Genomic DNA, 24,243 nt, shown 5'->3' with positions numbered 1-24,243 from the left:
GAGAAACTCCTCAAATACAGGTGTGCCAAGCTTGTAGCGTCATACCCAAGAAGACTTGAGGCTGTAATCACTGCTAAAGATGCTTCAACAAAGTACTGAGTAAATGGTCTGAATACTTATGTAAATGTTTGATTTTTCAGTTTTTTATTTGAAATACATTTGCAAAATGTTTATAAAAACCTATTTTTGCTTTGTCATTATGGCGTATTGTGTGTAGATTGATGGGGGGGGGGGGGGTTTGAGCAAGGAGAAGTGAACGATGCATAATTGTGTAATCATTAATGGTCAATGAAGAACAGGGCGGGCCATTCTATTGTATTGATCTATTTGAATTATAATCTCAATATTGTATATTGGTCCACTGAATCCAAGCAGTTTTATCAGTCGACTCTGGCCTACTTGGAGTGCACATTGAGTGTGCGTAATTTACAATGGCAAGAAGACCAAGACAAATGGATGCACATGCTGTATTAGCGTTGCTACAAAATCTGAATGAAAATTATTCCGATGGTGGGGTACACATTAATCTTGACATCTCTGATAACTATTCTTCTGATTCTGAGCCTCAGCCTGAGCCTACACTTCAAAGGCCTAAGAGCAAAAATGGCGGTGCTCACTGAGTAGGGGCGCAGTGAGACAGGAGAGTGGAAGGGATGGCACTGTTTGAATAATCAAGGCGGTGACAATGCTATGGGCAGATTATCATCACAGAACGTATCCCTGAGAGAGCAGGCCCTACATATCAAGCAAAAAACAGCAATCAGCAACGCACTTACCAACTTTCGTTGTTAATGTGACATCCGACACGCTTTTTGCCGACGGTGCGGCTGCGTGTTTGGCGTATTTTATTTTGTCGCTGTATAAGAAGCTGTTATCACGTTCCAACACATGTGCTCTGTTTCATAGTTATACCAAAGCCACTCCACGAATAAAATTGATTGAATTTGTTTTATTTTATGTTTACTTTTTACTTAGCCTGTAGTAACATAAACTAATGAAAATGCTATTGTGTTATTTTAAATATATTTTTATTCGTATACTAATGTTACATAAGACCTTTATATTATTTTTGCGATAGCATATATGAAATGTATTTATTACACTGTTAGAACATGGCATTTTTAACCTTTTAAATACATTTGTTGGGGTGATTCATGTAGTAGTTCCACACAACTTAAGTGGTTAGCCTACAAGTTGATTTCTGGTGTTTCCAGGACATTTCTGACTTTAGGCTGGTCGCTTATGAAATATCATGGAATGTCGTAGAAGGCTGGTCCACTACTCACAAATACACAATCGTTTTTACTATATATGGAAACATAAGGTAATATCACCTTTCCAAAACCTGATTCTGTTTTGGTGGCCATATTGGATTATGTAGAAAAATAATATAATAGGAGTGCCATGCCCCAATGTTTTGGCCACCGCTTCTAATATCAATTTAAACATCCCAAAGAGCATCTCTACCAAATGTCATGCTTGTATCCGCCTCCATATAGTTTCATTTTTTTTTTAAGCTAAGGCCCCGGACTAAAGGGGGAGGTGAGTCTTTGGGAGGCGGACACCGGAGGTGGGAGCGCAACTAAACTTCGGTGCTCCTCAATGATTATTAGAAGTAACTTAGAAATTGCTCAACAGTCAACAACGAAAGTCACAGGGTGAATGAGCAGAATACACGGGAACGAAATAAAAGCCAAACCCTTGCAGTTAACTTAAAGGCAATCGTCACATCTCAATTGAATTTATCAGCACAATATATGGGTAAATATTCAGAATCATCTCTCAGCTGATGGTTAACTAACTATTGAACTCACTCCGCTTCGCTTTCTAGTTCAATTTACGAGAATTTAACGCGACTGAAGCTGCAACTTCGCCACTCTTTACTTGTTTATTTGGAAAATCATTTAAGTAAGTAGCCTATAAATGCAACGCTGTTTAATTTATGAGAAGACAATGGCACCAGAAACAAGGAACGGAGGAAGTTCTTCCCTGAATAACAACAACAGTAAAGACAACAGCAGGAAAACCTTCCTGGTCGGTGTGGATCTCTTCTGCTTGTTTTTAGGTGAGTGTTTCTGGACTTTTCATTCTGTAGATAGGACAAGAAATTAGGCTATATTATTAGGTCACATTGTCTGACACTGCAGTACATTTGTCTTATATAAATAGGCCACAGTTTTACATTTGCATAAAATGTATTATTTTATTAATGTTGATTAACCCAGCATCATAATGTTATATGACTTGTTGGTTTATTTATTATCTTGGATGAGCTAGAGTGTTATGCTATCATTAGGTCAAGGGCAGAAACTACTCATGCAAATGTCCGTCTAACAATAATAATAATTCATCCATACAATCCAATATCAGAGCAATGTCAGTCAACATAAAGATGATTCAAAGGTTTGTTTCATTTCCTTTTACATTTCTTTGTTTTCTTCTTTTTATTGTCATTTTATGTTGACTCCTTGTTCCATTTCCCCGTAGTCCATTTTTAATACAAGACAGCGAAAATAGTTGAAAAGATGTTCCTCCTCAGAAAGACAAGGATTTATCATGACAATATTTTTGCCATTTTTGAGTTCCCAGTGAAACCCCCACGCCCACAGTACAGCAATATATTCTGCTGGCAAAGTGGAAAAGCCAATTGATCAATTGCTCCAAGAGGGCTATATTTATTTGGTGTCCGCCCATTCCTGTTGCCCTCATTTGGCCTGTTTTAATATTTTCCATAATGTCTCACATCCCACACTGGCAATCAAGCCAGGAATTCTCTTGAAGTGACATCTGGCATAATATATTTGGTGTGTGTGTGTGTGTGTGTGTGTGTGTGTGTGTGTGTGTGTGTGTGTGTGTGTGTGTGTGTGTGTGTGTGTGTGTGTGTGTGTGTGTGTGTGTGTGTGTGTGTGTGTGTGTGTGTGTGTGTGTGTGTGTAATTAAAATAAAGTGAGAAGGTCAGCCATATGTTCAGCTAATGTACTGAGTACCATCTCTCTCTCTCTCTTTGTCTCTCTCTCTCTCTCCCTCTGTCTCTCCCTCTGTCTCTCTCTTTCTGTCTCTCTCTATTTCTCTATTTCTTTATCTCTTACTCTTTGACTGAGCTTAGAGTGAGTGATTCCTCACCAGACTCAGAAACACTAGGGCAGTGAACTGTCAAATAGTTTTGAAGGTGACTGAATCAGTCATTCCAAGAAAGGCATCAAAGTCAAAGACCCTAATAAGTATTCTGGTCCAAGGTCTAATAGTCTTTGGTCTGCTGGTGACTTAACACCAGTATATAGTGTGATGATATACAGCAGTGGTTCCCAAACTTTTTATAGTCCCGTATCCCTTCAAACATTCAAGCTCCAGCTGCGTACCCCCTCTAGCACCAGGGTCAGTCAGCGCACTCTGAAATGTTGTTTTTTGCCATCATTGTGAGCCTGCCACACACACACTATACGATACATTTATTAAACATAAGAATGAGTGTGAGTTTTTGTCACAGTTTTTGTCACAGCTCATGGTAAGTGACAAAGACCTCTTATAGGACCAGGCACAAATAATAATTTAATAATAATCAATAATCTTGCACTTTATTTATCGGTAAGTGGAGTGGAGGCAGGGCATGAACGGGATAATGAATCCAGTTGTTTATGTCGTCCGTTTCGGGAAGGTACCTGCGTAATTGCGCACCCAGCTCACTCAGGTGCTTCACTATATCACATTTGACATTGTCCTTAAGCTTGAGTTAATTTGTACACACAAAAATCATACAATAATGGAAAGACCTGTGTGTTGTCCTTGTTAATGCAGACAGAGAGGAACTTCTTAATCATAGCCTCAATTTTGTCCCGCACATTGAATATAGTTGCGGAGAGTCCCTGTAATCCTAGATTCAGATCATTCAGGCGAGAAAAAACCTCACCCAGATAGGCCAGTCATGTGAGAAACTCGTCATCGTGCAAGCGCTCAGACAAGTGAAAATTATGGTCGGCAAAGAAAACTTTAAGCTTGTCTCTCAATTACAAAAATGTGTCAATACTTTGCCCCTTGATAACCAGTGCACTTCTTCTGTATGTCGTAAAAGCATTACAATTGTATAATGCAGAAAATACACGAGAGTTCAGGGGCCTTGCTTTAACAAAGTTAACCATTTTCACTGTAGTGTTCAAAACGTCTTTCAAGCTGTTAGGCATTCCCTTGGCAGCAAGAGCCTCTTGGTGAATGCTGCAGTGTGCCCAAATGGCGTCGGGAGCAACTGCTTGCACGCGTGTTACCACTCCACTATGTCTCCCTGTCATGGCTTTTGCGCCATCAGTACAGCCTTTGACCACCAAAGTCCATTTGATGTCACAAAGCTGTCCAGTACTTTACAAATATCCCCACCTGTCATCCTGGTTTCTAGTGGTTTGCAGAAGAGGATTGTCTTCCTTAATTGATCCCCCCCCCCCCCATAAACATAACGGACATAAGGTAGGAGCTGTGCCAGGCCCGCCACGTCTGTTGACTCAAACATCTGTAACGCATGGAATTCACTGGCTTGTATGCGAAGCAGTACTTGTTTCAAAACGTCTCCTGCCATTTCACTGATGCGTCGTGAAACAGTGTTGTTTGATGAAGGCATTGTCTGTATAGTTTTTTGGGCCTTTTCCCCCAGCATTGTCCCAGCCATATCCGTGGCAGCAGGAAGAATTAAGTCCTCCACAATAGTATGGGGCTTGCCTGTCCTAGCCACTCGGAAGCTCACCATATAAGACGCTTCTAGCCCCTTCTTATTAATGGTATCTGTTGATTTTATACATGCCTTACTACTCGAAAGTCGTCTTAATTCTCACTCAAAAAACTCCTGTGGCTTATTTTTCAAATTGGCATGTTTTGTTTCAGAATGTCTGCGCAAGAGTGAGAGAGTGAGTGTTTCATTGAGATGTGAGATAGTACTTTGCACACATATATGAGGAAAGTCAGTACTCCCATATATAAGTGAACCCCAAATCAATGTAGCTCAAATAAAATACAATTTTATTAGTCACATGCGCCGAATACAATAGCTGTAGACCTTACAGTGAAATGCTTACATATGAGCCCCCAACCAACAATGCAGTTTCAAAAAAGATGGATAAGAATAAGAGATAAATGTAATGCGTAATTAAAGAGCAACAGTAAAACAACAATATCGAGACTATATACAGGGATGTACCGGTACAGAGTCAATGTGCAGGGGCACCGGTTAGTTGAGGTAGTATGTAAATGTAGGTAGAGTTATTGAGAGTACCAGCGGTGTAAAGAGGGGGGCAAATCAAATAGTCTCTGTAGCCATTTGATTAGATGTTCAGGAATCTAATGGCTTGGGGGTAGAAGCTGTTTAGTAGCCCCTTGGACCTAGACTTGGCACTCCGGTACCGCTTGCCGTGCGGTAGCAGAGAGAACAGTCTATGACTAGGGTGGCTGGAGTCTTTGACAATTTTTAGGGCCTTTCTCTGACACCGCCTGGTATAGAGATCCTGGATGGCAGGAAGCTTGGCCCCAGTGATTTACTGGGCCGTTCGCACTACCCTCTGTAGTGCATTGCAGTCGGAGGCCGAGCAATTGCCATACCAGGCAGTGATGCTCTCGATGGTGCAGCTGTAGAACCTTTTGAGGATCTGAGGACCCATGCCAAATCTTTTCAGTGTACCGAGGGGGAATAGGTTTTGTCGTGCTCTTCACGACTGTCTTGGTGTGCTTGGACCATGTTAGTTTGTTGGTGATGTGGACACCAAGGAACTTGAAGCTCTCAACCTGCTCCACTGCAGACCCGTGGATGAGAATGGGGGCATGCTATGTCCTCTTTTCCTGTAGTCCATAATCATCTCCTTTGTCTTGATCACGTTGAGGGAGAGGTTGTTGTCTTGGCACTACATGGCCAGGTCTCTGACCTCCTCCATATAGGCTGTCGCGACGTTGTCGTTGATCAGGCCTACCACTGTTGTGTCATCTGCAAATGTAATGATGGTATTTGGAGTCGTGCCTGGCCGTGCAGTACAGGAGGGGACTGAGTACAGGAGGGGACTGAGCACGCAGCCCTGAGGGGCCCCTGTGTTGAGGATCAGCATGACGGATGTGTTGTTACCTACCCTTACCACCTGGGGGCAGCCCGTCACGAAGTTCAGGATCCAGTTGCAGAGGGAGTTGTTTAGTCCCAGGGTCCTTAGCTTATTGATGAGCTTTGTGGGCCCTATGGTGTTGAACACTGAGCTGAAGTCAATGAATAGCATTCTCACATAGGTGTTCCTTTTGTCCAGGTGGGAAATGGCAGTGTTGAGTGCAATAGAGATTGCATCATCTGTGGTTCTGTTGGGGCGGTATGCAAATTGCAGTGTGTCTAGGGTTTCTGGGATAATGGTGTTGATGTGAGCCATGACCAGCCTTTCAAAGCACTTCATGGCTACAGACGTGAGTGCTACGGGTCATTAGTAATTTTGGCAGGTTACCTTAGTGTTCCTGTGCACAGGCACTATGGTGGTCTGCTTGAAACATGTTGGTATTACAAACTCGGACAGGGAGAGGTTGAAAATGTCAGTGAAGACACTTGCCAGTTGATCAGCGCATTCTCTCAGTTCACGTCCTGGTAATCCGTCTGGCCCGCCAGCCTTCCGAATGTTGACCTGTTTAAAGGTCTTACTCACATTGGCTGCGGAGAGCGTGATCACACAGTCTTCCGGAACAGCTGCTGCTCTCATGCATGTTTCAGTGTTATTTGCCTCGAAGCGAGCATAGAACTAGTTTAGCTCGTCTGGTAGGCTCGTGTCACTGGTGAGCTCTCGGCTGTGCTTCCCTTTGTAGGCTGTAATGGTTTGCAAGCCCTGCCACATCCGACGAGTGTCAGAGCCTGTGTAGTACGATTCGATCTTAGTTCTTTTCATATTTGCCTCCAACGTCCCTGTCTGTTGTTCGGTGCTTTCCCGGGTAAGGGGGCAGTAGCTCTTCGGCTGCATCATATTCACAACTGGCCGTGACTATGCTAGCTGGGCTAACAACAAATGTACAAATTACTGATGCTAGCATTGGATGTGCTCGTGGAAGCAGAACAACTTGTGTCGTCAACAGGTGAAGGTGTAGTACTGCTGGTAGTAGCAGTGTCTCTATGTACGCAGGCCTTACTTTTTTTAACCATTCATCAATTTTCGAGCAAATGGAATGAGCAGCAGCTACGTTTGGCTACATATGGACTGTTAGTGGAATTCCCGCGAGAGAGTAACTGTTAATATGATTGGATGTTATTTATTTGACTTGGCTATCTGTATTTGGCATTGTGTTGTTATTTTGCTGAAAACTGGATGTTTAAATTTTGGTTTTGGCAGTGAAACGAGGCTACTCAGGCGAGAAATAAACTCACCCAAATGTATTGCCCCGGAGAAAAAAAAGTCTGATAAGAACAAAATTCTTATTATAATGACAGCCTACTTGTAAAAGCCCCCCTCAGCCAAACCCTCCCCTTAACCCGGACGACGCTGGGCCAATTGTGCGCCGCCCTATGGGACTCCCGATCACGGCTGGTTGTGATACAGCCCGGGATCGAACCCGGTCTGTAGTGACACCTCTAGCACTGCAATGTTGTGCCTTCGACTGCTGCATCACTCAGCAGGCCCCCCACACATACACCGCCTTAGTGTATGTGACAAATAAATAATAACGTGATATGATTTTTATGCATTTCAGAGATCAGTCATTTTCCCTTGACAGTTTGAAAGTATTCAGCATTTGACCTGTTGAAATGTATAATACATAAAGGTGGAAAAGAGGTGGAATTTACTAGTCTGGGGTGAAGATGTATGTTTTCAAGTTCCACAGGGTCACTGACTTGAGTTGACTGTGTCCAATGGGACATCTATGTCCACTTCTTACCCCACAACTGTTTGTTTAAAATAGTCTCTGATAAGGTTATCACGGGTCAGTAGAGGTTCTGTCAACAAACTTCTCCGTCTCTCTATTGCCCTGCAAATGCATAAATATATCATTTTTTTCTTACGAGGCGGAGGGTAAGTTTTGCCCACTCTGTGTTTGTACCTGCCCACAGAAAATGCCTGTCAACAAACCAACAGTGTATAGCTGTCTAAAGATGTGGTTTGAGGGGAGAGACCGCAAGGAGGAAATGGTGGAAGCACACTTGCAATTACTGGCCAAGCCAGCTTCCATTTTCACTGTGACTCTGACTGGAGTTCCAGCATCTCTAGACCAGAAGGACTTTCCTCTCAGCTTACAATCAGGGCCCGTATTCATGAAGTGTCTGAGATTACAAGTGCTGATATAAGATCAGTTTTGCCTTTTAGATGATAATGAATAAGATTATACGGACAGGAGGTACCTGATCCTAGACCAGCACTCCTACTCTCAGACCCAGATCTCAGTAGCCTATCCAGAGTTTTATATTTAGATCTCAATATCTCAATAAGGTGCTGGCCTGGTCCCATACTGTATGTGCTGTAACCAACACTTTTATTGTTGTCGTATTATTGTAATAACAATAAAAGAGTTGGCTACAGCACATACATACACTATAGGACCAGGCCGGAGTCCAGACCTGCTCTCAGTGTTTGCATACCCCAAGACTATCATAGCCAAAAATAGCATTAGTTTAAACAGGCAGGACTTTAGGTAACAATTCATAATTATATTCATTAACAAGTATAATTTATAAAGCATTTGTAAAGTATTTATAATGGCTTATTCATCCAAAATGATTGTAAAGTTAGCCAAGTGCCTCAACTCCACAATGAGATTTTTTGGGGTCGTTTGAGTCGCTATTTTTTTCTTTAACTTTTTTTTCTATCCAGGCGAGTCAATTAAGAACACATTCTTATTTACAATGATGGCCTGTCATCCCATACAAAAAAAAGGTATTCAAATACAACCACTGACTGTTTCTATGTTGAGATTCAATTGGCACATCGTAGAGCATCTTCGAGCAACAGCAATGAGGAAACAGTCTGTAGTTGTATTTAATTAACGTTTAATCAAAAAGTATGGATTTCAATAAACAAAGAAAGGCACGCAACAACAAAGGACAAACATAGGTACATAGGATTTAAGAATGGCAATCTTTTAAGTATCGACTGCATAGCCAATCGAAGGAGTCAGAGGTGAATAAAAGTATAGTATAGTCTGCGCTCAAATACATGGATGAAATCATTGTAGAGTTGAGGTACTTGGCTATTATAAAATGTAACCAAACTTGAGCTTCTATTCCCTGTAGATTGAACTGAATCAACCGTGTTTTGGCCAACACTGGCCCAGTGCAAGGATGAACCCTGGGTTAAGTGTGTAGCTAAATGGGGTTAGTTGAGCAGTAAGTCGTTGCAGGTGGGGTTTTACGTTTTCTAATCACCTTATAATGTCCCCATTTGCTACTGCCTGGCTGTAGATCATCAGAAAGCTCAAGGGGGCTTAATCAGCTATAGTGTGACTGTTAAACATCACTAACTATTCAATGAGACAAATGGGGGACAAAAACACTTTTACAGGGATTTCTATTTAGGCTTTTTATTGTTTTATTTAATCGGTAACATGTTGAGACTACATGGAGCTCAGATTCTTTAAGCATTTCACCAATATTTTTGGCAAACCACAATTCAACGCAAATGTGATCTTTTCCCCTCTTCTCCTCTCTCAGTAGCCAGTGGAACTAGGAGAGCATAGGAATAGGGTTTGGCAACCGCACCACGACCAGACAGACAGACAGGGAGTAGTTTGTGTGGGGGCTCTTGACTGCCATGTACACAAGGGTATAAGTAAAAACACAACTGCATCTGTGTATACAGCGGCACAACTCCCTCACACATGCCGTCTACATTTCTAGGCCAGCGGGAGAGCAATGGTGGAAAATGTGTATCTGTTTATTTTAGCTACAGCAACTGGTGTTATGTGAAATGCCCCAAAATTATGCTGGAATTGAATTAATTCAATGCAAGCTGCCATTTGCCTGTCCCAGACATTGATTGTGGTTTCCATAGTGGAATTGAAGCCCCAAACTGAAACTCTCTAATTAATCCTATGGGCATGCTTAAGAATTGTTATAATCCAATAAGCTCAAATTAATGTTTCTTGCTTCCAATTTTTCCATGAGAGGAAGCAAAGCAGACAGGTGTTTGAGTACTAACTCATCACTTTGAGGAAGTTGTTTGGTTATACCTTACTGGGGCTTTATAGGGATCGCTACGATGATATGTAAGCTAAATGGGAAATGTTGATATTGGTAAAAAGAAAATCCTACATGCTCATTCATGCCATTTTCAATTAGGGAGTGCTTTATGTTTTCTTTGCGTCAGTGTAGCTAATACATTAGACGTATGCCTCTTGGCTGATGTTGTTGTTGGCAACTAGTGGGGCACTGGTTTTCCCCTCGCTTGTGCGAGGCGGGAAGGGAAGGGAGGAAGACGGGAAATCCCAAGATGCCTTGAAGAATGCTGATGCTGCACTGTCTGGTGGCATGGGGTGTGTGGAGGGCCTCAGAGGCAAGACAACACAGCTGAATCATGGGAAGAACAGACTTGGTAACATCTTAAATTACTCACTCCATTTTTGTTTCTGTCACCTGTTAGGGGTCAGGACCCGACTGTGGCGTTTCTGTTCCTTAATGAGCTCAGAGAGAGAGAGAGAGAGAGAGTCAGCCATCTTTTACTTGTATTTAACTTCCTCTCTTTTGTACTCTCCGGCCCGCCTGAGTCTTGGATCTGTTCATGTGCATAAAGGCAGTCAAGGGAGGTCAGAACCCCGGGATGAATGCTTTTCACATTCATAGCAGTGTTGAGCCCAGCGGCCAGGGCCCCCTTTTCTTTCCATTGCTCTACATCAGCAAGCAGCAGCCCTAAGCTGCCAAGCACTGTGCTGTGAGAGGAATGCCTGCTGATTCCCTCCCATCTTAAGGGCAATGAAAAAGGCTGACAGATCACAGTTAAGATCGGGCGGTACTTAAAGTGTGTTTTCTCTCTACTAGAGCGCTAACACCTCTGAAAACCCCACATTTCAAATGGCTTGAATATAAATAGTAAAAACAGTAATGATAATAATGTGAATACTGTTGAATCTTGGATTTGAGGGAGGGAGGCCAGTGGCGGAGTGGTCAGGGTCTGGTCTGGTCTGGGGTTCCCATCAGGCAGAGAGACTGGCCTGTAACATGAGCCTCTCCCAGCTGGGCTTTCAAAGCCCAGGCAGCTTGGAGCAGGGGAGCAGGGCGAGGGGAGCCAAACACACTAAGGAGTGTGTTGACATTTGGGTTTGAAGACATCAAACCCCCTGCCTTAGCTCTGCAGTACCCAGTACCCAGGCCAGCACCCCCAGTTTGACCTCTTCCTCCCAACCCTCACCCCATCCTCAGCCTTTACCCAGAGAGAAAAGGGGGTAGGGATGGATGGGGGAGAGAGAGAGAGAGAGCAAATGTTTGACTTTCTTTGTATTCATACATTTCAAAATCATTCAAGGGGTTCACTTCAAAGCTTCAAATATCAGGTTAAAGGTCCACTTGGATGAGATCGAGAGAGTAAGCTTTCCAATTCTGTCAGGGGGTTGGAGAGTCCTCTCCTGGGTACTACTTTTCCCTTTATCTGTAAACGTTCCTCTCCAGTTTGGGGGAAATGACTGGTCCTCTTGGTCTGCATTATATTTTCTCATGCAATATGTTTGTTGTTATTTTTTTAGACAAGTGGTTTTACCTCTAAAAGTGGTGAAATACACTCATTCAATTGGACAAAAACACCCTTCAGTCACATTTGTCTCAGCCTTCCACATCAGTTATCTGCGATGGATACCATTTAGCCCTTTTAGTACTAGCTGCCCCCGTTTGATGTTGGTTTTTCATAGTATGATGGACGATACAGATTCTAACAATGACAGATTTTTCCCTTTCTTGGCTGCCAAGTCAGTGCACTTCATTTTATTTATTCGATTTTTCGGGAGTTGCTGTCATAAAAAGGAAAATCCACCCCAAAAAAACAATATTTTGGTATTTTTTTCATTTTGGACAGTTGATACAGTCCCAAAATGTAAGGATGTCAGCAGTCGGGTCATTTTTCATTGTCTTGATGATATGGCCAGTGACACTGCTTCTTGAAAGTCCGATATCTTGACAACTTGACTGCTTACATGCAAAACATTTTGGGACTATATCAACGGTGGACTAATGAAAAAAAGACAAATATAGTTTTTTGAGCAGATATTTTCCCTGTAAAGGTGCATATGATTTTTATTTTATTTTTGCATTGTGATTTCAGAAAAATGTCCATAATATATCTGCAGTAATAGTGGAATGGTAGTGTTTCACAGTAATGCTCACCTATTGATTTCTCCTGCCGCGGTGGCATCTGTTGTCAAAATGGGAAAGCTGTTCTGACCCTGTGGCTGTTTCATCTAGTGGAAAGGGCTCTGTCATATCCTGGTTGCTAAAATTCTGATTCCCTACAGCACTCTATTCAGTGCATAAACTAAAAAGGTTAACATTTTAGCAATCGGGAAATGACAGAGCGATTTCCACTAGATAACACAGCCACAAAGTCCGAAACACCATTTTGACAACAGATGCCGCTCCGGCGGGAGAAATCAATAGGCGAATATTACAGCCAATCACAACACTGGTGGGTAAGTAATACTGTGAAACACCATCCTTCCACAATTACTGCAGATATATTACGGACATCAGTGTTATCTGATGGCAAAAAAATAGAGTCTGTATCACTTCAATGGATATTCGGTAGGTTATTTGCTGTAGCCTACAAACTGAACATGCTACAGGTACATGACCAATTTTGAGCACCATATCATGCATGATATTACATGAACATGACATGTTATCAGCTGAGATTTGTGTGACGAGAGCGTTTGTCAATGTTGTTATGACGAGAACTGCATAACAGTCACCTTCCAGGTAAGTGCCCCAGGTAAGTGTGTGGGTGTGTCTTTCTGTGTTTGTTTGTTTGTTCTTGCCAGAGCTGTGTGTGGGTGTTGTGGGTTAACTGCAGCAATACAGGTTGTGTTTGGGATGTGTGTATGTTTGTATGCCAGTCAGATGACTTGGGCAGATTATAGATTACAGATTACATGCAGTGATGCTCCTTGCTGTCTTTCTGCACAAGTTTCCCATCACACCCCACCGGAGGGGCTTGTTCTGTCAAAGACAGCAGCATCAGCCTGTCTTATAAGAACGACCCCTCTGCCCACCGCTGTCCTGGTAGTTGTGGGGTTCCCTGTGCCCATTATCTCCGTAAATCTTTAGCATGGTTCAGCAGCAGGAGGGACAGGAAACGCATCCAGGGGACTCTGATTCACTCCATCCAGGGATTCACTGAATGTGGCTTTTATGCCGAGGCCACCTCACAAATGTTGCAGTTGGTGATCTACATTCAATTGATTGCGTTCATGAACCTAAGAGTAGTATGGGATTAGCCTTGGTGTCGGTCTGGCTATAAACATTTTCCAAACATGTTGGTATGACATCCACAAAGGAGTTGAAACAGACAGGCACCAAGGCTAGTATACAAACCCTATTGGTACAAAATGAACTCCTACTCGACTCATCAATACTGAATTGAGACCTAAACCACTATTTCCTAGTAATTGGTTTTAGGTTGAGAACTATCTGAGTGAAGACAACAAGTCTGGAAAGATGCGAGTGAAAAGTGAGACCCCCATGTTCCCTGTCCAGCCATCGCTGTGCCGTCTACCTGTGGACACTCATTTAGGAGCACCTTATTGACCCTCTCTCCTCTCTCTCTCTCTCTCTCTTCATCTATCCCTCTCCCTCTCTCTCTCTCTCTGCCTCACCACTGCTGTGTGTACATAGCCGGCCTGCCTTTCCTGATCATAGAAACTAGTGCTGTACAGCCCTACCGCCGAGGCTTTTACTGCAACGATGAGTCCATCAAGTACCCGGCCAAACACGGAGACACCATAAGCGACGCTGTGCTTTCTGCTGCTGGCATTCTTATCACCATCCTTTCTGTAAGTCACTATACCTCACTGATTAGTCCCAGATCAGTTTATGCTGTCTTGCCAACTCATATGTATATGAGTTGCCATAGGAGTTGGCAAGCCAGCACAAACAGATCTGTGACTCAGGCTATGTTCATCTCACTTTCCACCTCAGCAATGTGCAGCACCATCAACACTTGCTGTACTGTGTGTCAACTAAATTATACAACACGCTGCCCTCTGTCCTGGTAGTTGTGGGGTTCCCACTGGGCATCATTTCAACGTGGACGTTTGGGTAATATTTGGTTGAGACGTTGATCAGTGAGATTTTATTCACCCACTCAAAAAGACAGCCAGAAGTTTGTTGAATTCCCAATGTGTTATCACTATGCTATTAACCATACATACTATACTATACATACATACTATACACATTTTACAGGCACAATCAATTTTGCAATAGTTATATTTAGTTTGTTTTTAGTCCTTCCTCTGTTTCTGAAGTCCATTCCAGTTTGATTTCTATTTGTAACTGTGCTATATCACAACATTTCTGAACCTATATACATTTTACAGACCCCGTACGTTTACATTTGTTCTCTTGTTTGTTATTAGTCCCACCCTTCAGCTCCAGTCAACCCCTCCCATCTATATCTTAACACCATCCATTTTAGATTTATATTTGCCATACATTTTTCAAAATCTAAGTTAAGTAAACTAAATAAAGTGATTTGATTTAGTCCTATTCTTTGACTTAGATTTTTGGTTGAGATGGAGACGGAAAAGCCAACATATCAATTGTACATTTCTTGAGAACCTGGAACTAAAGCCAGACTAAGTCAGTGCAACCAAATATCTTTTGTGCCATTGCACACCAAACACAAATTAATATCGCTTTTGCAATACAGTAAATAGCTTATTAACTTGTAGATAAGTTAACAAATGACATGTTTGATTGTTAGCTCCAACTAAACCAAAAATAATAGTTAAAGAATAGGATTAAAGTGCCTGAGATGAAACTATCCAACCAATAGATACATCTCCTTTAAATGTTGAGATTGGGTTGCATTGTCAACCAAACACAATTCAATATGACTTTTGTCAACATAAAGCCAACACATCAACGAATCCAATATATGAATTATTGACTTGACGATTACAAACACTGTAATTCACAGGGCTAGAAATGTGGTGGATGGCACAGGAGAAGAGCTATAGGCCCATTTTTCTTCTTCTGAATGCGACGCTAAATTCCATGTTCCCCCATAGACCAAGGGTCTTAAAATAAATCTCTGCAACAAGAAAAAAAAAATACTCTGGGAGTGTTGGGGTTAACATTTTATAATTGTATAATTTGTGTGACGACTAGACATTTATGAGACAAGGCACGAGACAACCTCTTCCCCAACTTTCGAATATCTCTGAGGTTACACCTTTAACAGTTACACAAAGTTAATACAAAGCCGTTTCATTCATTCACATAGTTGATAGAGTCTCAGTTCTTACACAATCAGAAACAGATGTGTTCTTTCTCTCCCATGAAGCAGCTGGGTTGGATCAACCAGGCTCTAAAGGGCTCCATGGTGGCGAGAGAGAGAAATGAAAAAAAAAAACACACGTTATCAGCTTGTACAATCTCCCTATAGGACTTTCCCCCCCAAATGTGTTTTTATCGAAATTAGATGTTTTTCTGCCCTGACAATAATTTCTCAATAAAACCCGAGATGCTAACAAGAAAACACCCAGACATCCCCTTGTGAAATCAGAGCCCTGTGAAAAAAAAACGAGTCAGCCGGCGCGGTGGAAAACAAACGTGCCCCCAATGTGTGTCTGCTCTGGCAGAGTCTGGCCACCAGAACATCTGACATGTCGCCTAGCTCAGCGTTTCTCCTGGTTGAAACCAGAAGTGCTGCCCCCCCTCGCTATCCCTCCCTTTCTCTCTCCCTTTTCATTCCCTCTCGTTTCTCCTTTGCTCTTTTCCTCCCTCTCACTCTGCCCCTCTCTACTTTGTCTCTCCCCATTGACTCCCTCCCTCCCTCCTTCTCTCCCTCCTCTCCCTCACTCTTTTTCTCCCTCTCTCTCTTCACTCTCCCTCCTTCTTCTTCTCACTCCCTCCCTCTATAAAACCTCAAGCTCTTTCGCCTTCTCTCCCCACTCCCTCTCTCCCATTTATCTGTGGCCAGGAGGTGGACTACAGGGGGGTGGGGAAGGGAAAGGCATTCGAGCTTGAACAGCTGTAGTGAGTTATTGGAGTCCGGTCCACGTCCCCCCGGCCCTAAGTATGTCCGGCACGTCAATCATCGGTTTTATACGTTTGTTTATTTACCCACTTACTGAAAACCTCTGCATGTGCCTTCCACAACTCACATACTCACCCTCACCCTCCCATAGCTACACTGAACGTTATGCAATTTGTTTTTGATGTTAGTGGTGCTAACCAAGGGTTAGGTCTGGAGTGTTTTTGATTGACCTTTCTCCTCCAAAATATAGTCAAATATTTGAAAGTCCTTGATGTACGGAACTTTTTCCCTCAGCTCATAGTATCGTTGTATTATTACACTCTGATTACTCATAGTATCGTTGTAATATTACACTCTGATTACTCCTAGTATTGTCGCTCTATACTCTCTGATCAGTCTCCGCTGTTTTACTGATGTGTTTAACTGAATTCCAGATATATATTGGAAAACCAGATGTCTGACACTCTATGATACTCTCTCATTACGGAAATGAATAAGCAGTTCAGTTTTGTTGAAACGAGACATAATAACAACAATGAAACAATGAAGTACTGATATTGACTCTGACAGTAATTAGGAAGTACATAACAGTAACAATATGATTTCAGTGGCCATCCTTGTAGATGACATGACTACTGAGCCGTATATACAGTACATATAGAGGTGTGTATTTCTGCTTCTGTATGACTGTATCCTCTCCTTTATCCATCTTGCCAGATCATCATCTCTAAGAGATATAGTCATGTCATCTATAAAGATGTCCGCTGTAGACTCCGGTTGAACCAATCACAATTTGACTGCCACGGTGGCCATCTTTGTGCTGTAGATGGCATAACTGTGTCCTCTCCTTGTTCCTTCCCCCATCAGATCATCATTGGTGAGAGCTACATGATCTACTACCTGAACGAGGGCTCAAAGTCCTTCGTAGGGAACCCCTACATCTCCGCCCTCTACAAGCAGGTGGGCGTGTTCATCTTTGGCTGCGCCGTCAGTCAATCGTTCACGGACATCGCCAAGGTATCGGTGGGCCGCATGCGACCCCACTTCCTGGACGTGTGTAGGCCCGACTGGTCCGCCATCAACTGTTCTTTGGGCTACATCACAGACTACCAGTGTAATGGACCCGAGAGCAAAGTCCAGGAGGCCAGGTACATTACTCTGAGATTACTCCATTGTGATTGTGAAGCATCTATGTGGTGTTTATGAAGACTTTATGAAGGCTCTATAAAGAAACGTAGCCTATAAGTTACATTTGTTTAAAGTGGTACCGGATATTTGATTTCATACAAAGTGAATGCTTTGTTCAATATCCAGGCGGAAGGCATTGCATTGGTCTTACCTGTGCAGTAATCTTCTAATTGCTATAGTAACAACATTGTATTTCTCCTTTTCAGGAAGTCGTTCTTCTCTGGCCATGCATCCTTTTCCATGTACACCATGCTGTATTTGGTGGTGAGTTACTGTTTATGTGTCTTAACCTCACACACACAAACACACCTGTACACACACTCGAGCTGTCGCACTGTGTTGATTCATTGCCCATCTCTCCCAATCTCCCAGTTCTACCTGCAGTCCAGGTTCACCTGGCGTGGAGCCCGTCTTCTGCGCCCCCTGACACAGTTCACCCTCATCATGATGTCCTTCTACACCGGCCTGTCCCGCGTCTCCGACCACAAGCACCACCCCACCGACGTCCTGGCTGGCTTCGCACAGGGAGCCCTGGTGGCCTACAGCATAGTGAGTATTTGGACTTAGTGTTTACTATGTCCCCATAACTACATAGTACTTTACTGCATATAATGCATAGTATGTACTATAGCTATGATTTACTAGATAGGATGATATAGTACAGTGCATTTGGAAAGTATTCAGACCCCTTTTTCCACATTTTGTTACGTTACAGCCTTATTTTAAAATGTATTAAATCGTTTTTTCCCCTCATCAATCTACATCCCATAATGACAAAGTAAAAACAGGTTTTTAGAAATGTTTGGCAGCGATTACAGCCTTGAATATTCTTGAGTATGACACTACAAGCTTGGCACAGCTGTATTTGGGGAGTTTCTCCCATTCTTCTCTGCAGATCTTCACAAGCCCTGTCAGGTTGGATGGGGAGCGTCACTACACAGCTATTTTCAGGTCTCTCCAGAGATGTTCGATCGGGCTTAAGTCCCGACTCTGGCTGGGCCACTCAAGGACATTCAGAGACTACTCCCGAAGCCACTCCTGCATTGTCTTGGCTGTGTGCTTAGGGTCATTGTCCTGTTGTAAGGTGAACCTTCGCCCCAATCTGAGGTCCTGAGCACTCTGGAGCAGATTTTCATCGCGGATTTCTCTGTGCTTTGCTCCGTTCATCTTTCCCACAATCCTGACTAGTCTCCCAGTCCCTGTTGCTGAAAAACATCCCCACAGTATGATGCTGTCAACACCATACTTCACCTTAGGGATATTGCCAGGTTTCCTCCAGACGTGACACTTGACATTCAGGCCAAAGAGTTCAATCTTGGTTTCATCAGACCAGAGAATCTTGTTTCTCATGGTCTGAGAGTCCTTTATGTGCCTTTTTGCTATAGTCCTTCTGGAAGGTTCTCCTATCTCCACAGAGGAACTCTGGAGCTCTGTCAGAGTGACCATTGGATTCTTGGTCACCTCTCTGACCACGGCCCTTCTCCACCGATTGCTCAGTTTGGCCAGGCGGGCAGTCTTGGTGGTTTGGCCTGGCGGCCTTGGTGGTTCCAAACTTCTTCCATTTAAGAATGATGGAGGCCACTGTGTTCTTTCAGACCTTCAATGCTGCAGAAATGGTTTGGTACCCTTCCCCAGATCTATGCCTCGACACAATCCTGTCTCGGAGCTCTACGGACAATGTCTTCGACCACATGGCTTCGTTTTTGCTTTGACATGCACTGTCAACTGTGGGACTTTACAGTTGAAGTCGGAAGTTTACATATACTTAGGTTGGAGACATTAAAACTCATTTTTCAACCACTCCACAAATTTCTTGTTAACAAACTATAGTTTTGGCAAGTCGGTTAGGACATTTACTTTGTGCATGACACAAGTGATTTTTCCAACAATTGTTGATGGACAGATTATTTCACTTATAATTCACCGTATCACAATTCCAGTGGGTCAGAGGTTTACATACACTAAGTTGACTGTGCCTTTAAACAGCTTGGAAAATTCAAGGAAATTATGTCATGGCTTTAGAAGCTTAGAAGCTAATTGACATCAGTTGAGTCAATTGGAGGTGCACCTGTGGATGTATTTCAAGGCCTTACCTTCAAACTCAGTGCCTCTTTGCTCGACATCATGGGAAAATCTAAAGAAATCAGCCAAAAAGTCTGGTTCAACCTCAGAAAAAAGGTTCATTCTTGGGACCAATTTCCAAACGACTGAAGATAACACGTTCATCTGTACAAACAATAGTACGCATGTATAAACACCATGGGACCACGCAGCCATCATACCACTTAGGAAGGGGACGGGTTCTGTCTCCTAAAGATGAACGTACTTTTGGTCGAAAAGTGCAAATCAATCCCAGAACAACAGCAAAGGACTTTGTGAAGATGCTGGAGGAAACAGGTACAAAAGTACTATATCCACAGTGAAACAAGTCCTATATTGACTGAACCTGAAAGGCTGCTCAGCAAGGAAGGAGCCACTGCTAGTAAACCGCCATAAAAAAGCCAGACTACGGTTTGCAACTGCACATGGGGGCAAAGATTGTATTTTTGGAGAAATGTCCTCTTGTTTGATGAAACGAAAATAGAACTGTTTGGCCATAATAACCATTGTTATGTTTGGAGGAAAAAGGGGGATGCTTGCAAGCCCAAGAAAACCATCCCAACAGTGAAGCACTGGGGTGGCAGCATCATGTTGTGGGGGTGCTTTGCTGCAGGAGGGACTGGTGCACTTCACAAAATAGATGGCATCATGAGGCAGGACAATTATGTGGATATATTGAAGCAACATCTCAAGACATCAGTCACGAAGTTAAAGCTTGGTCACAAATGGGTCATCCAAATGGACAGTGACCCCAAGCATACTTCCAAAGTTGTGGCAAAATGGCTTAAGGACAACAAAGTCAAGGTATTGGAGTGGCCGTCACAAAGCCCTGACCTCAATCACATAGGAAATTTGTGGGCAGAACTGAAAAAGCGTGTGCGAGCAAGGAGGCCTAGAAACCTGACTCAGTTATACCAGCTCTGTCAAGAGATATGGGCCAAAGTTCTCCTAACTTTTTATGGGAAGCTTGTGGAAGGCTACCCGAAACGTTTGACCCAAGTTAAACAATTTAAAGGCAATACTACCAAATACTAATTGAGTGTATGTAAACTTCTGACCCACTGGGAATGTGATGAAAGAAATCAAATCTGAAATAAATCATGCTCTCTACTATTATTCTGACATTTTACATTCTTAAAATAAAGTGGTGATCCTAACTGACCTAAGACAGGGAATTTTTACTAGGATTAAATGTCAGGAATTGGGAAAAACTGAGTTTAAATATATTTGGCTAAGGTGTATATAAACTTCAGACTTCAACTGTATATAGACAGGTGTGTGCCTTTCCAAATGGTGTCCAATCAAGGGATTTTACCACTATAACGACACGGGATGAGACCCAGATGCAGACACAAGAGGCAGATGGTTTAAGTCTCTTGTATTATATACAAGGGGTAGGCAAATGGCAGGTCCTGGACAGGCAGAGATCAGTAATCCTAATAAGAGTCAGGCAGGCGTATAATGGCAAACAGGCTCAGGGTCAGGGCAGGCAAAAACAGGTCGGAACTGGGAAGACTAGATCACAAACTAGAGAGAAGGAAAAACAAGGAAGAACACGCTGGGACGACTTGACGAGACAAGACGAACTGCCAACAGACAGACAGAAAACACAGGTATAAATACATAGGGGATAATGGAAAATAGGAGACACCTGGTGGGGGGTGGAGACAAGCACAAGACAGGTGAAACAGATCAGGGCGTGACAACCACAGGGGGACTCCAATCAAGTTGTAGAAACATCTCAAGGATGACCAATGGAAATAGGATGCACCTTAGCTCAATTTTGAGTCTCATAGCAAAGGGTCTGAATACTTATGTAAATAAGTTATTTCTGTTTTTAAGTTTTAATACATTTGCAAAGTTGTCTAAAAATCTGTTTTCCTTTTGTTATTATGGGGTATTGTGTGTAGATTTTATTTATTTAATCAATTTTAGAATAACAAAATATTGTAAAAATCAAGGGGTCTGAATACTTTCCGAATGCACTGTGAAACATGGTGTAGTACTGCAGGCGTAATGCAGTTATGCAGTCTGTATCATTAACATGTCTGACCTGTTTTTACTATATCTGTCACGTTTTGACCTTAGTTCCTTTGTTTTGTCTTTGTTTTAGTATGGTCAGGGCGTGAGTTGGGGTGGGCAGTCCATGTTCTTTTTTCTATAATTTGGGATTTCTGTGTTTGGCCTGGTATGGTTCTCAATCAGAGGCAGCTGTCAATCATTGTCCCTGATTGAGAACCATACTTAGGTAGCCTGGTTTCACCTTTGAGTTGTGGGTGATTGTTTTCTGATGAGTGTTGGTATCTGCATCAGACAGAACTGTTTCAGTTTCGTTCGTTCACTTTATTGTTTTTGTTCAGTGTTCATTTACTTTATTAAAAAGATGGACGCTTACCACGCTGCGCATTGGTCCTCCGATCCTTCCTACTACTCCTCCTCATCAGAGGAGGAGGAAGACAACCGTTACAATATCATTTATTATTGACAATATAAACCTTTTTTTTCTTCTTCTTTCCTATCCCTCAGGTGTTTTTCGTATCTGACCTGTTCAAGCCCAAAGGCAGAAGTTCAGCTCTACCAGTGACCCCATTAAAGAACCCCAACAACCCCACGGCAGACATCAGAGAGAGGAGCAACCACATCACCATGGCATAGTAGAGACCAGTAGAGTACAGCTACCTGTACAGCTATTTTCCGCTGTAGGTTTTAAACATCCTTTATTTCACCTACTGGTCTGTACTGGATGTGTTAAACAACCAGCGAAAGCAGCAAGATTGCTGACCGACATGTCTGCAAGGCACAGAGAAATAATGAGCTATGGAGAACTTACTTTGGAAAGAAGAGGAGAGACACACACACAAACAACACACACACGCCGTTTGAACAGCCAGCAACATCCATGTTTCTCACCATCTCATCTGACATGTGAATGTGGAAGAGTTTGGGGAGAGAATTCATATTTTGCTTTAATTACCCAAGGTCTCTATATCAAACCTGGTGCTTTGCAGATTAACTGTATCTTTATCTGCAGACAAGGAAGTTTCACAGACAGAATCATGAAGGAAGGAGAGAAGGAAACGAACAGCTGTGGAACGTGATAATGTCCGCTTGGCTTTAGGCACCATGGAGACTGGCTAATAATACCATCACACACATACTTTGTGCATATGAGATACAAACTCATGAACAGGAACAAATTCCTTGATTACAGGAAGGATGTTTTTTCTTTCATAAATAACCTTCGTTATAAGTTTGAGCTATAGCACTATATCCAAACTCAATATTTTATTTAATTGTCGCCACTTGAATGAACTGAAGTGAAGCTTTTCTGTAAAGTTTTGTTTTAAAACCAGCTTTTAGGTCTCCTGAAATGTAGTTTGTATAGAAATATATACACTGTAGATGGAGACTACAGAGAGAGGGATGTGGGCCTCTTTTTGCTGGTTGGGACGAGCCTCCACTGAGCCCTGTAATGAAGTGACTATGTGTGCCAGATGACTGCTCACAAGTATTAGGTCAGAGTATTAGGCATGTGTGTGTATGTATGTCAGTGTGCAAGTATCCGAGTGTCGTGTGTGTGTGTGTGTGTGTGTGTGTGTGTGTGTGTGTGTGTGTGTGTGTGTGTGTGTGTGTGTGTGTGTGTGTGTGTGTGTGTGTGTGTGTGTGTGTGTGTGTGTGTGTGTGTGTGTGTGTGTGTCAGTGTGCAAGTATCCGAGTGTGTGTGTGTGTGTTTTTCATAAGTGCTTCAGGTTAAAGACCGGGAACGTAAGGCTGCTTCAACAGACGTTTATATTAAAAACAGGAAATCTGTGGAATTATACTTTCATAGACTAGCGTTGTGATACATTTTCTAGTGATTCACATAAACTGTGCCAACTTCAGAAAAAATAACCCCTTCCCTGTGTCACTATAGTATGCTTTGTCCTACCATGTCATTGCAACCAAACAGCAATATCTGTTTTATTTTTGTAATGTAAAGAACATTTTTGTATCAGAGAATTATGTACAATATCATTTACCTACGTTTTCATGCAATATCCACTATGAATGTTGACGTGTCGATACATGTGCTATTGTGTAAGTGCTGCTTAAATAAGCAGGGATTGACAAAAGTTATTCAGTGAAATGACAATTTGTGTTGTGAGTATTCAAACTTCTGTGAAATAGCTTTCAAGAAGACAGCTTTATATTAAAATACCTTTTCATATTTTTGTATTGTCCTTTTTTTTGTATATTGTACAATGAAAATATAAACCATAAATGTATTATATATGATGTGCTTTGTAATAATAAAAACTAATTATTTTAAAAGTTTTTGTGCTTTTTTTTTGTGTCCTTCCTCACTTTGACTGGGACAAAGCCATAAAATATATATATATTTTTTACAGGCAGTTGATAATGAAGCTGAGCAGCTCTCTCTCTGACTTTGCGTGCGAAGGTGAGATCTGGGCGTAGGTTCTAGACTCTATGGTGGAGTTCCGTTCTGTGCTTTACTTCCTGAAGGGGAAATAGTGTGCATTCCAGGTTTTTACCCATATCCCGAGTGGTATACTGGAATAATATAGAACATACCTGGTGAGTATGCCCCAGTGGCAAATTAGTACATTCCCATATGAGAATGTGACTCTTGGAAGACTAGCCCTTTGCTGGGCTGATAGAGCTCCATGTCACAATTACAATTCATATTAAGTGAAAATATGCCTCATCTGTAGATTGTTCCATATGCTACTATTCAATCGTTCAAGAATCCATACTAAATGAGCAACAGTTTCAGGTGTTTCTGGTCATAGGTTCG

The 24,243-nt window shown here is 42.3% G+C and overlaps 1 protein-coding gene across 1 annotated transcript; it reads left to right on the top strand.

Annotated features, from left to right (window-relative positions):
* The first annotated feature begins 1,532 nt into the window (after positions 1-1,532).
* On the top strand, positions 1,533-23,759 carry LOC139376206 (phospholipid phosphatase 3-like). Its single transcript, XM_071118503.1, has 6 exons — positions 1,533-2,065; positions 13,793-13,950; positions 17,028-17,308; positions 17,555-17,612; positions 17,721-17,897; positions 21,975-23,759. The coding sequence occupies exons 1-6, from the start codon at positions 1,924-1,926 to the stop codon at positions 22,101-22,103; spliced, it is 945 nt and encodes a 314-aa protein (XP_070974604.1). The 5' UTR covers positions 1,533-1,923; the 3' UTR covers positions 22,104-23,759.
* The last annotated feature ends 484 nt before the right edge of the window (positions 23,760-24,243 follow it).

This window comes from Oncorhynchus clarkii, chromosome 20 (genome assembly GCF_045791955.1).
Source record: "Oncorhynchus clarkii lewisi isolate Uvic-CL-2024 chromosome 20, UVic_Ocla_1.0, whole genome shotgun sequence".
Taxonomy (NCBI): domain Eukaryota; kingdom Metazoa; phylum Chordata; class Actinopteri; order Salmoniformes; family Salmonidae; genus Oncorhynchus; species Oncorhynchus clarkii.
This window is presented reverse-complemented; position numbering and strand designations above follow the sequence as displayed.

What these genes read in the sequence shown, in the direction of transcription:
- LOC139376206 (XM_071118503.1), top strand. Translation starts at nt 1,924, where the DNA reads ATGCAACGCTGTTTAATTTATGAGAAGACAATGGCACCAGAAACAAGG. An exon ending in TCTCTTCTGCTTGTTTTTAG is followed by an intron (nt 2,066 to 13,792) that starts GTGAGTGTTTCT and finishes GTGTGTACATAG; the next exon opens with CCGGCCTGCCTTTCCTGATC. An exon ending in AGCAAAGTCCAGGAGGCCAG is followed by an intron (nt 17,309 to 17,554) that starts GTACATTACTCT and finishes TCTCCTTTTCAG; the next exon opens with GAAGTCGTTCTTCTCTGGCC.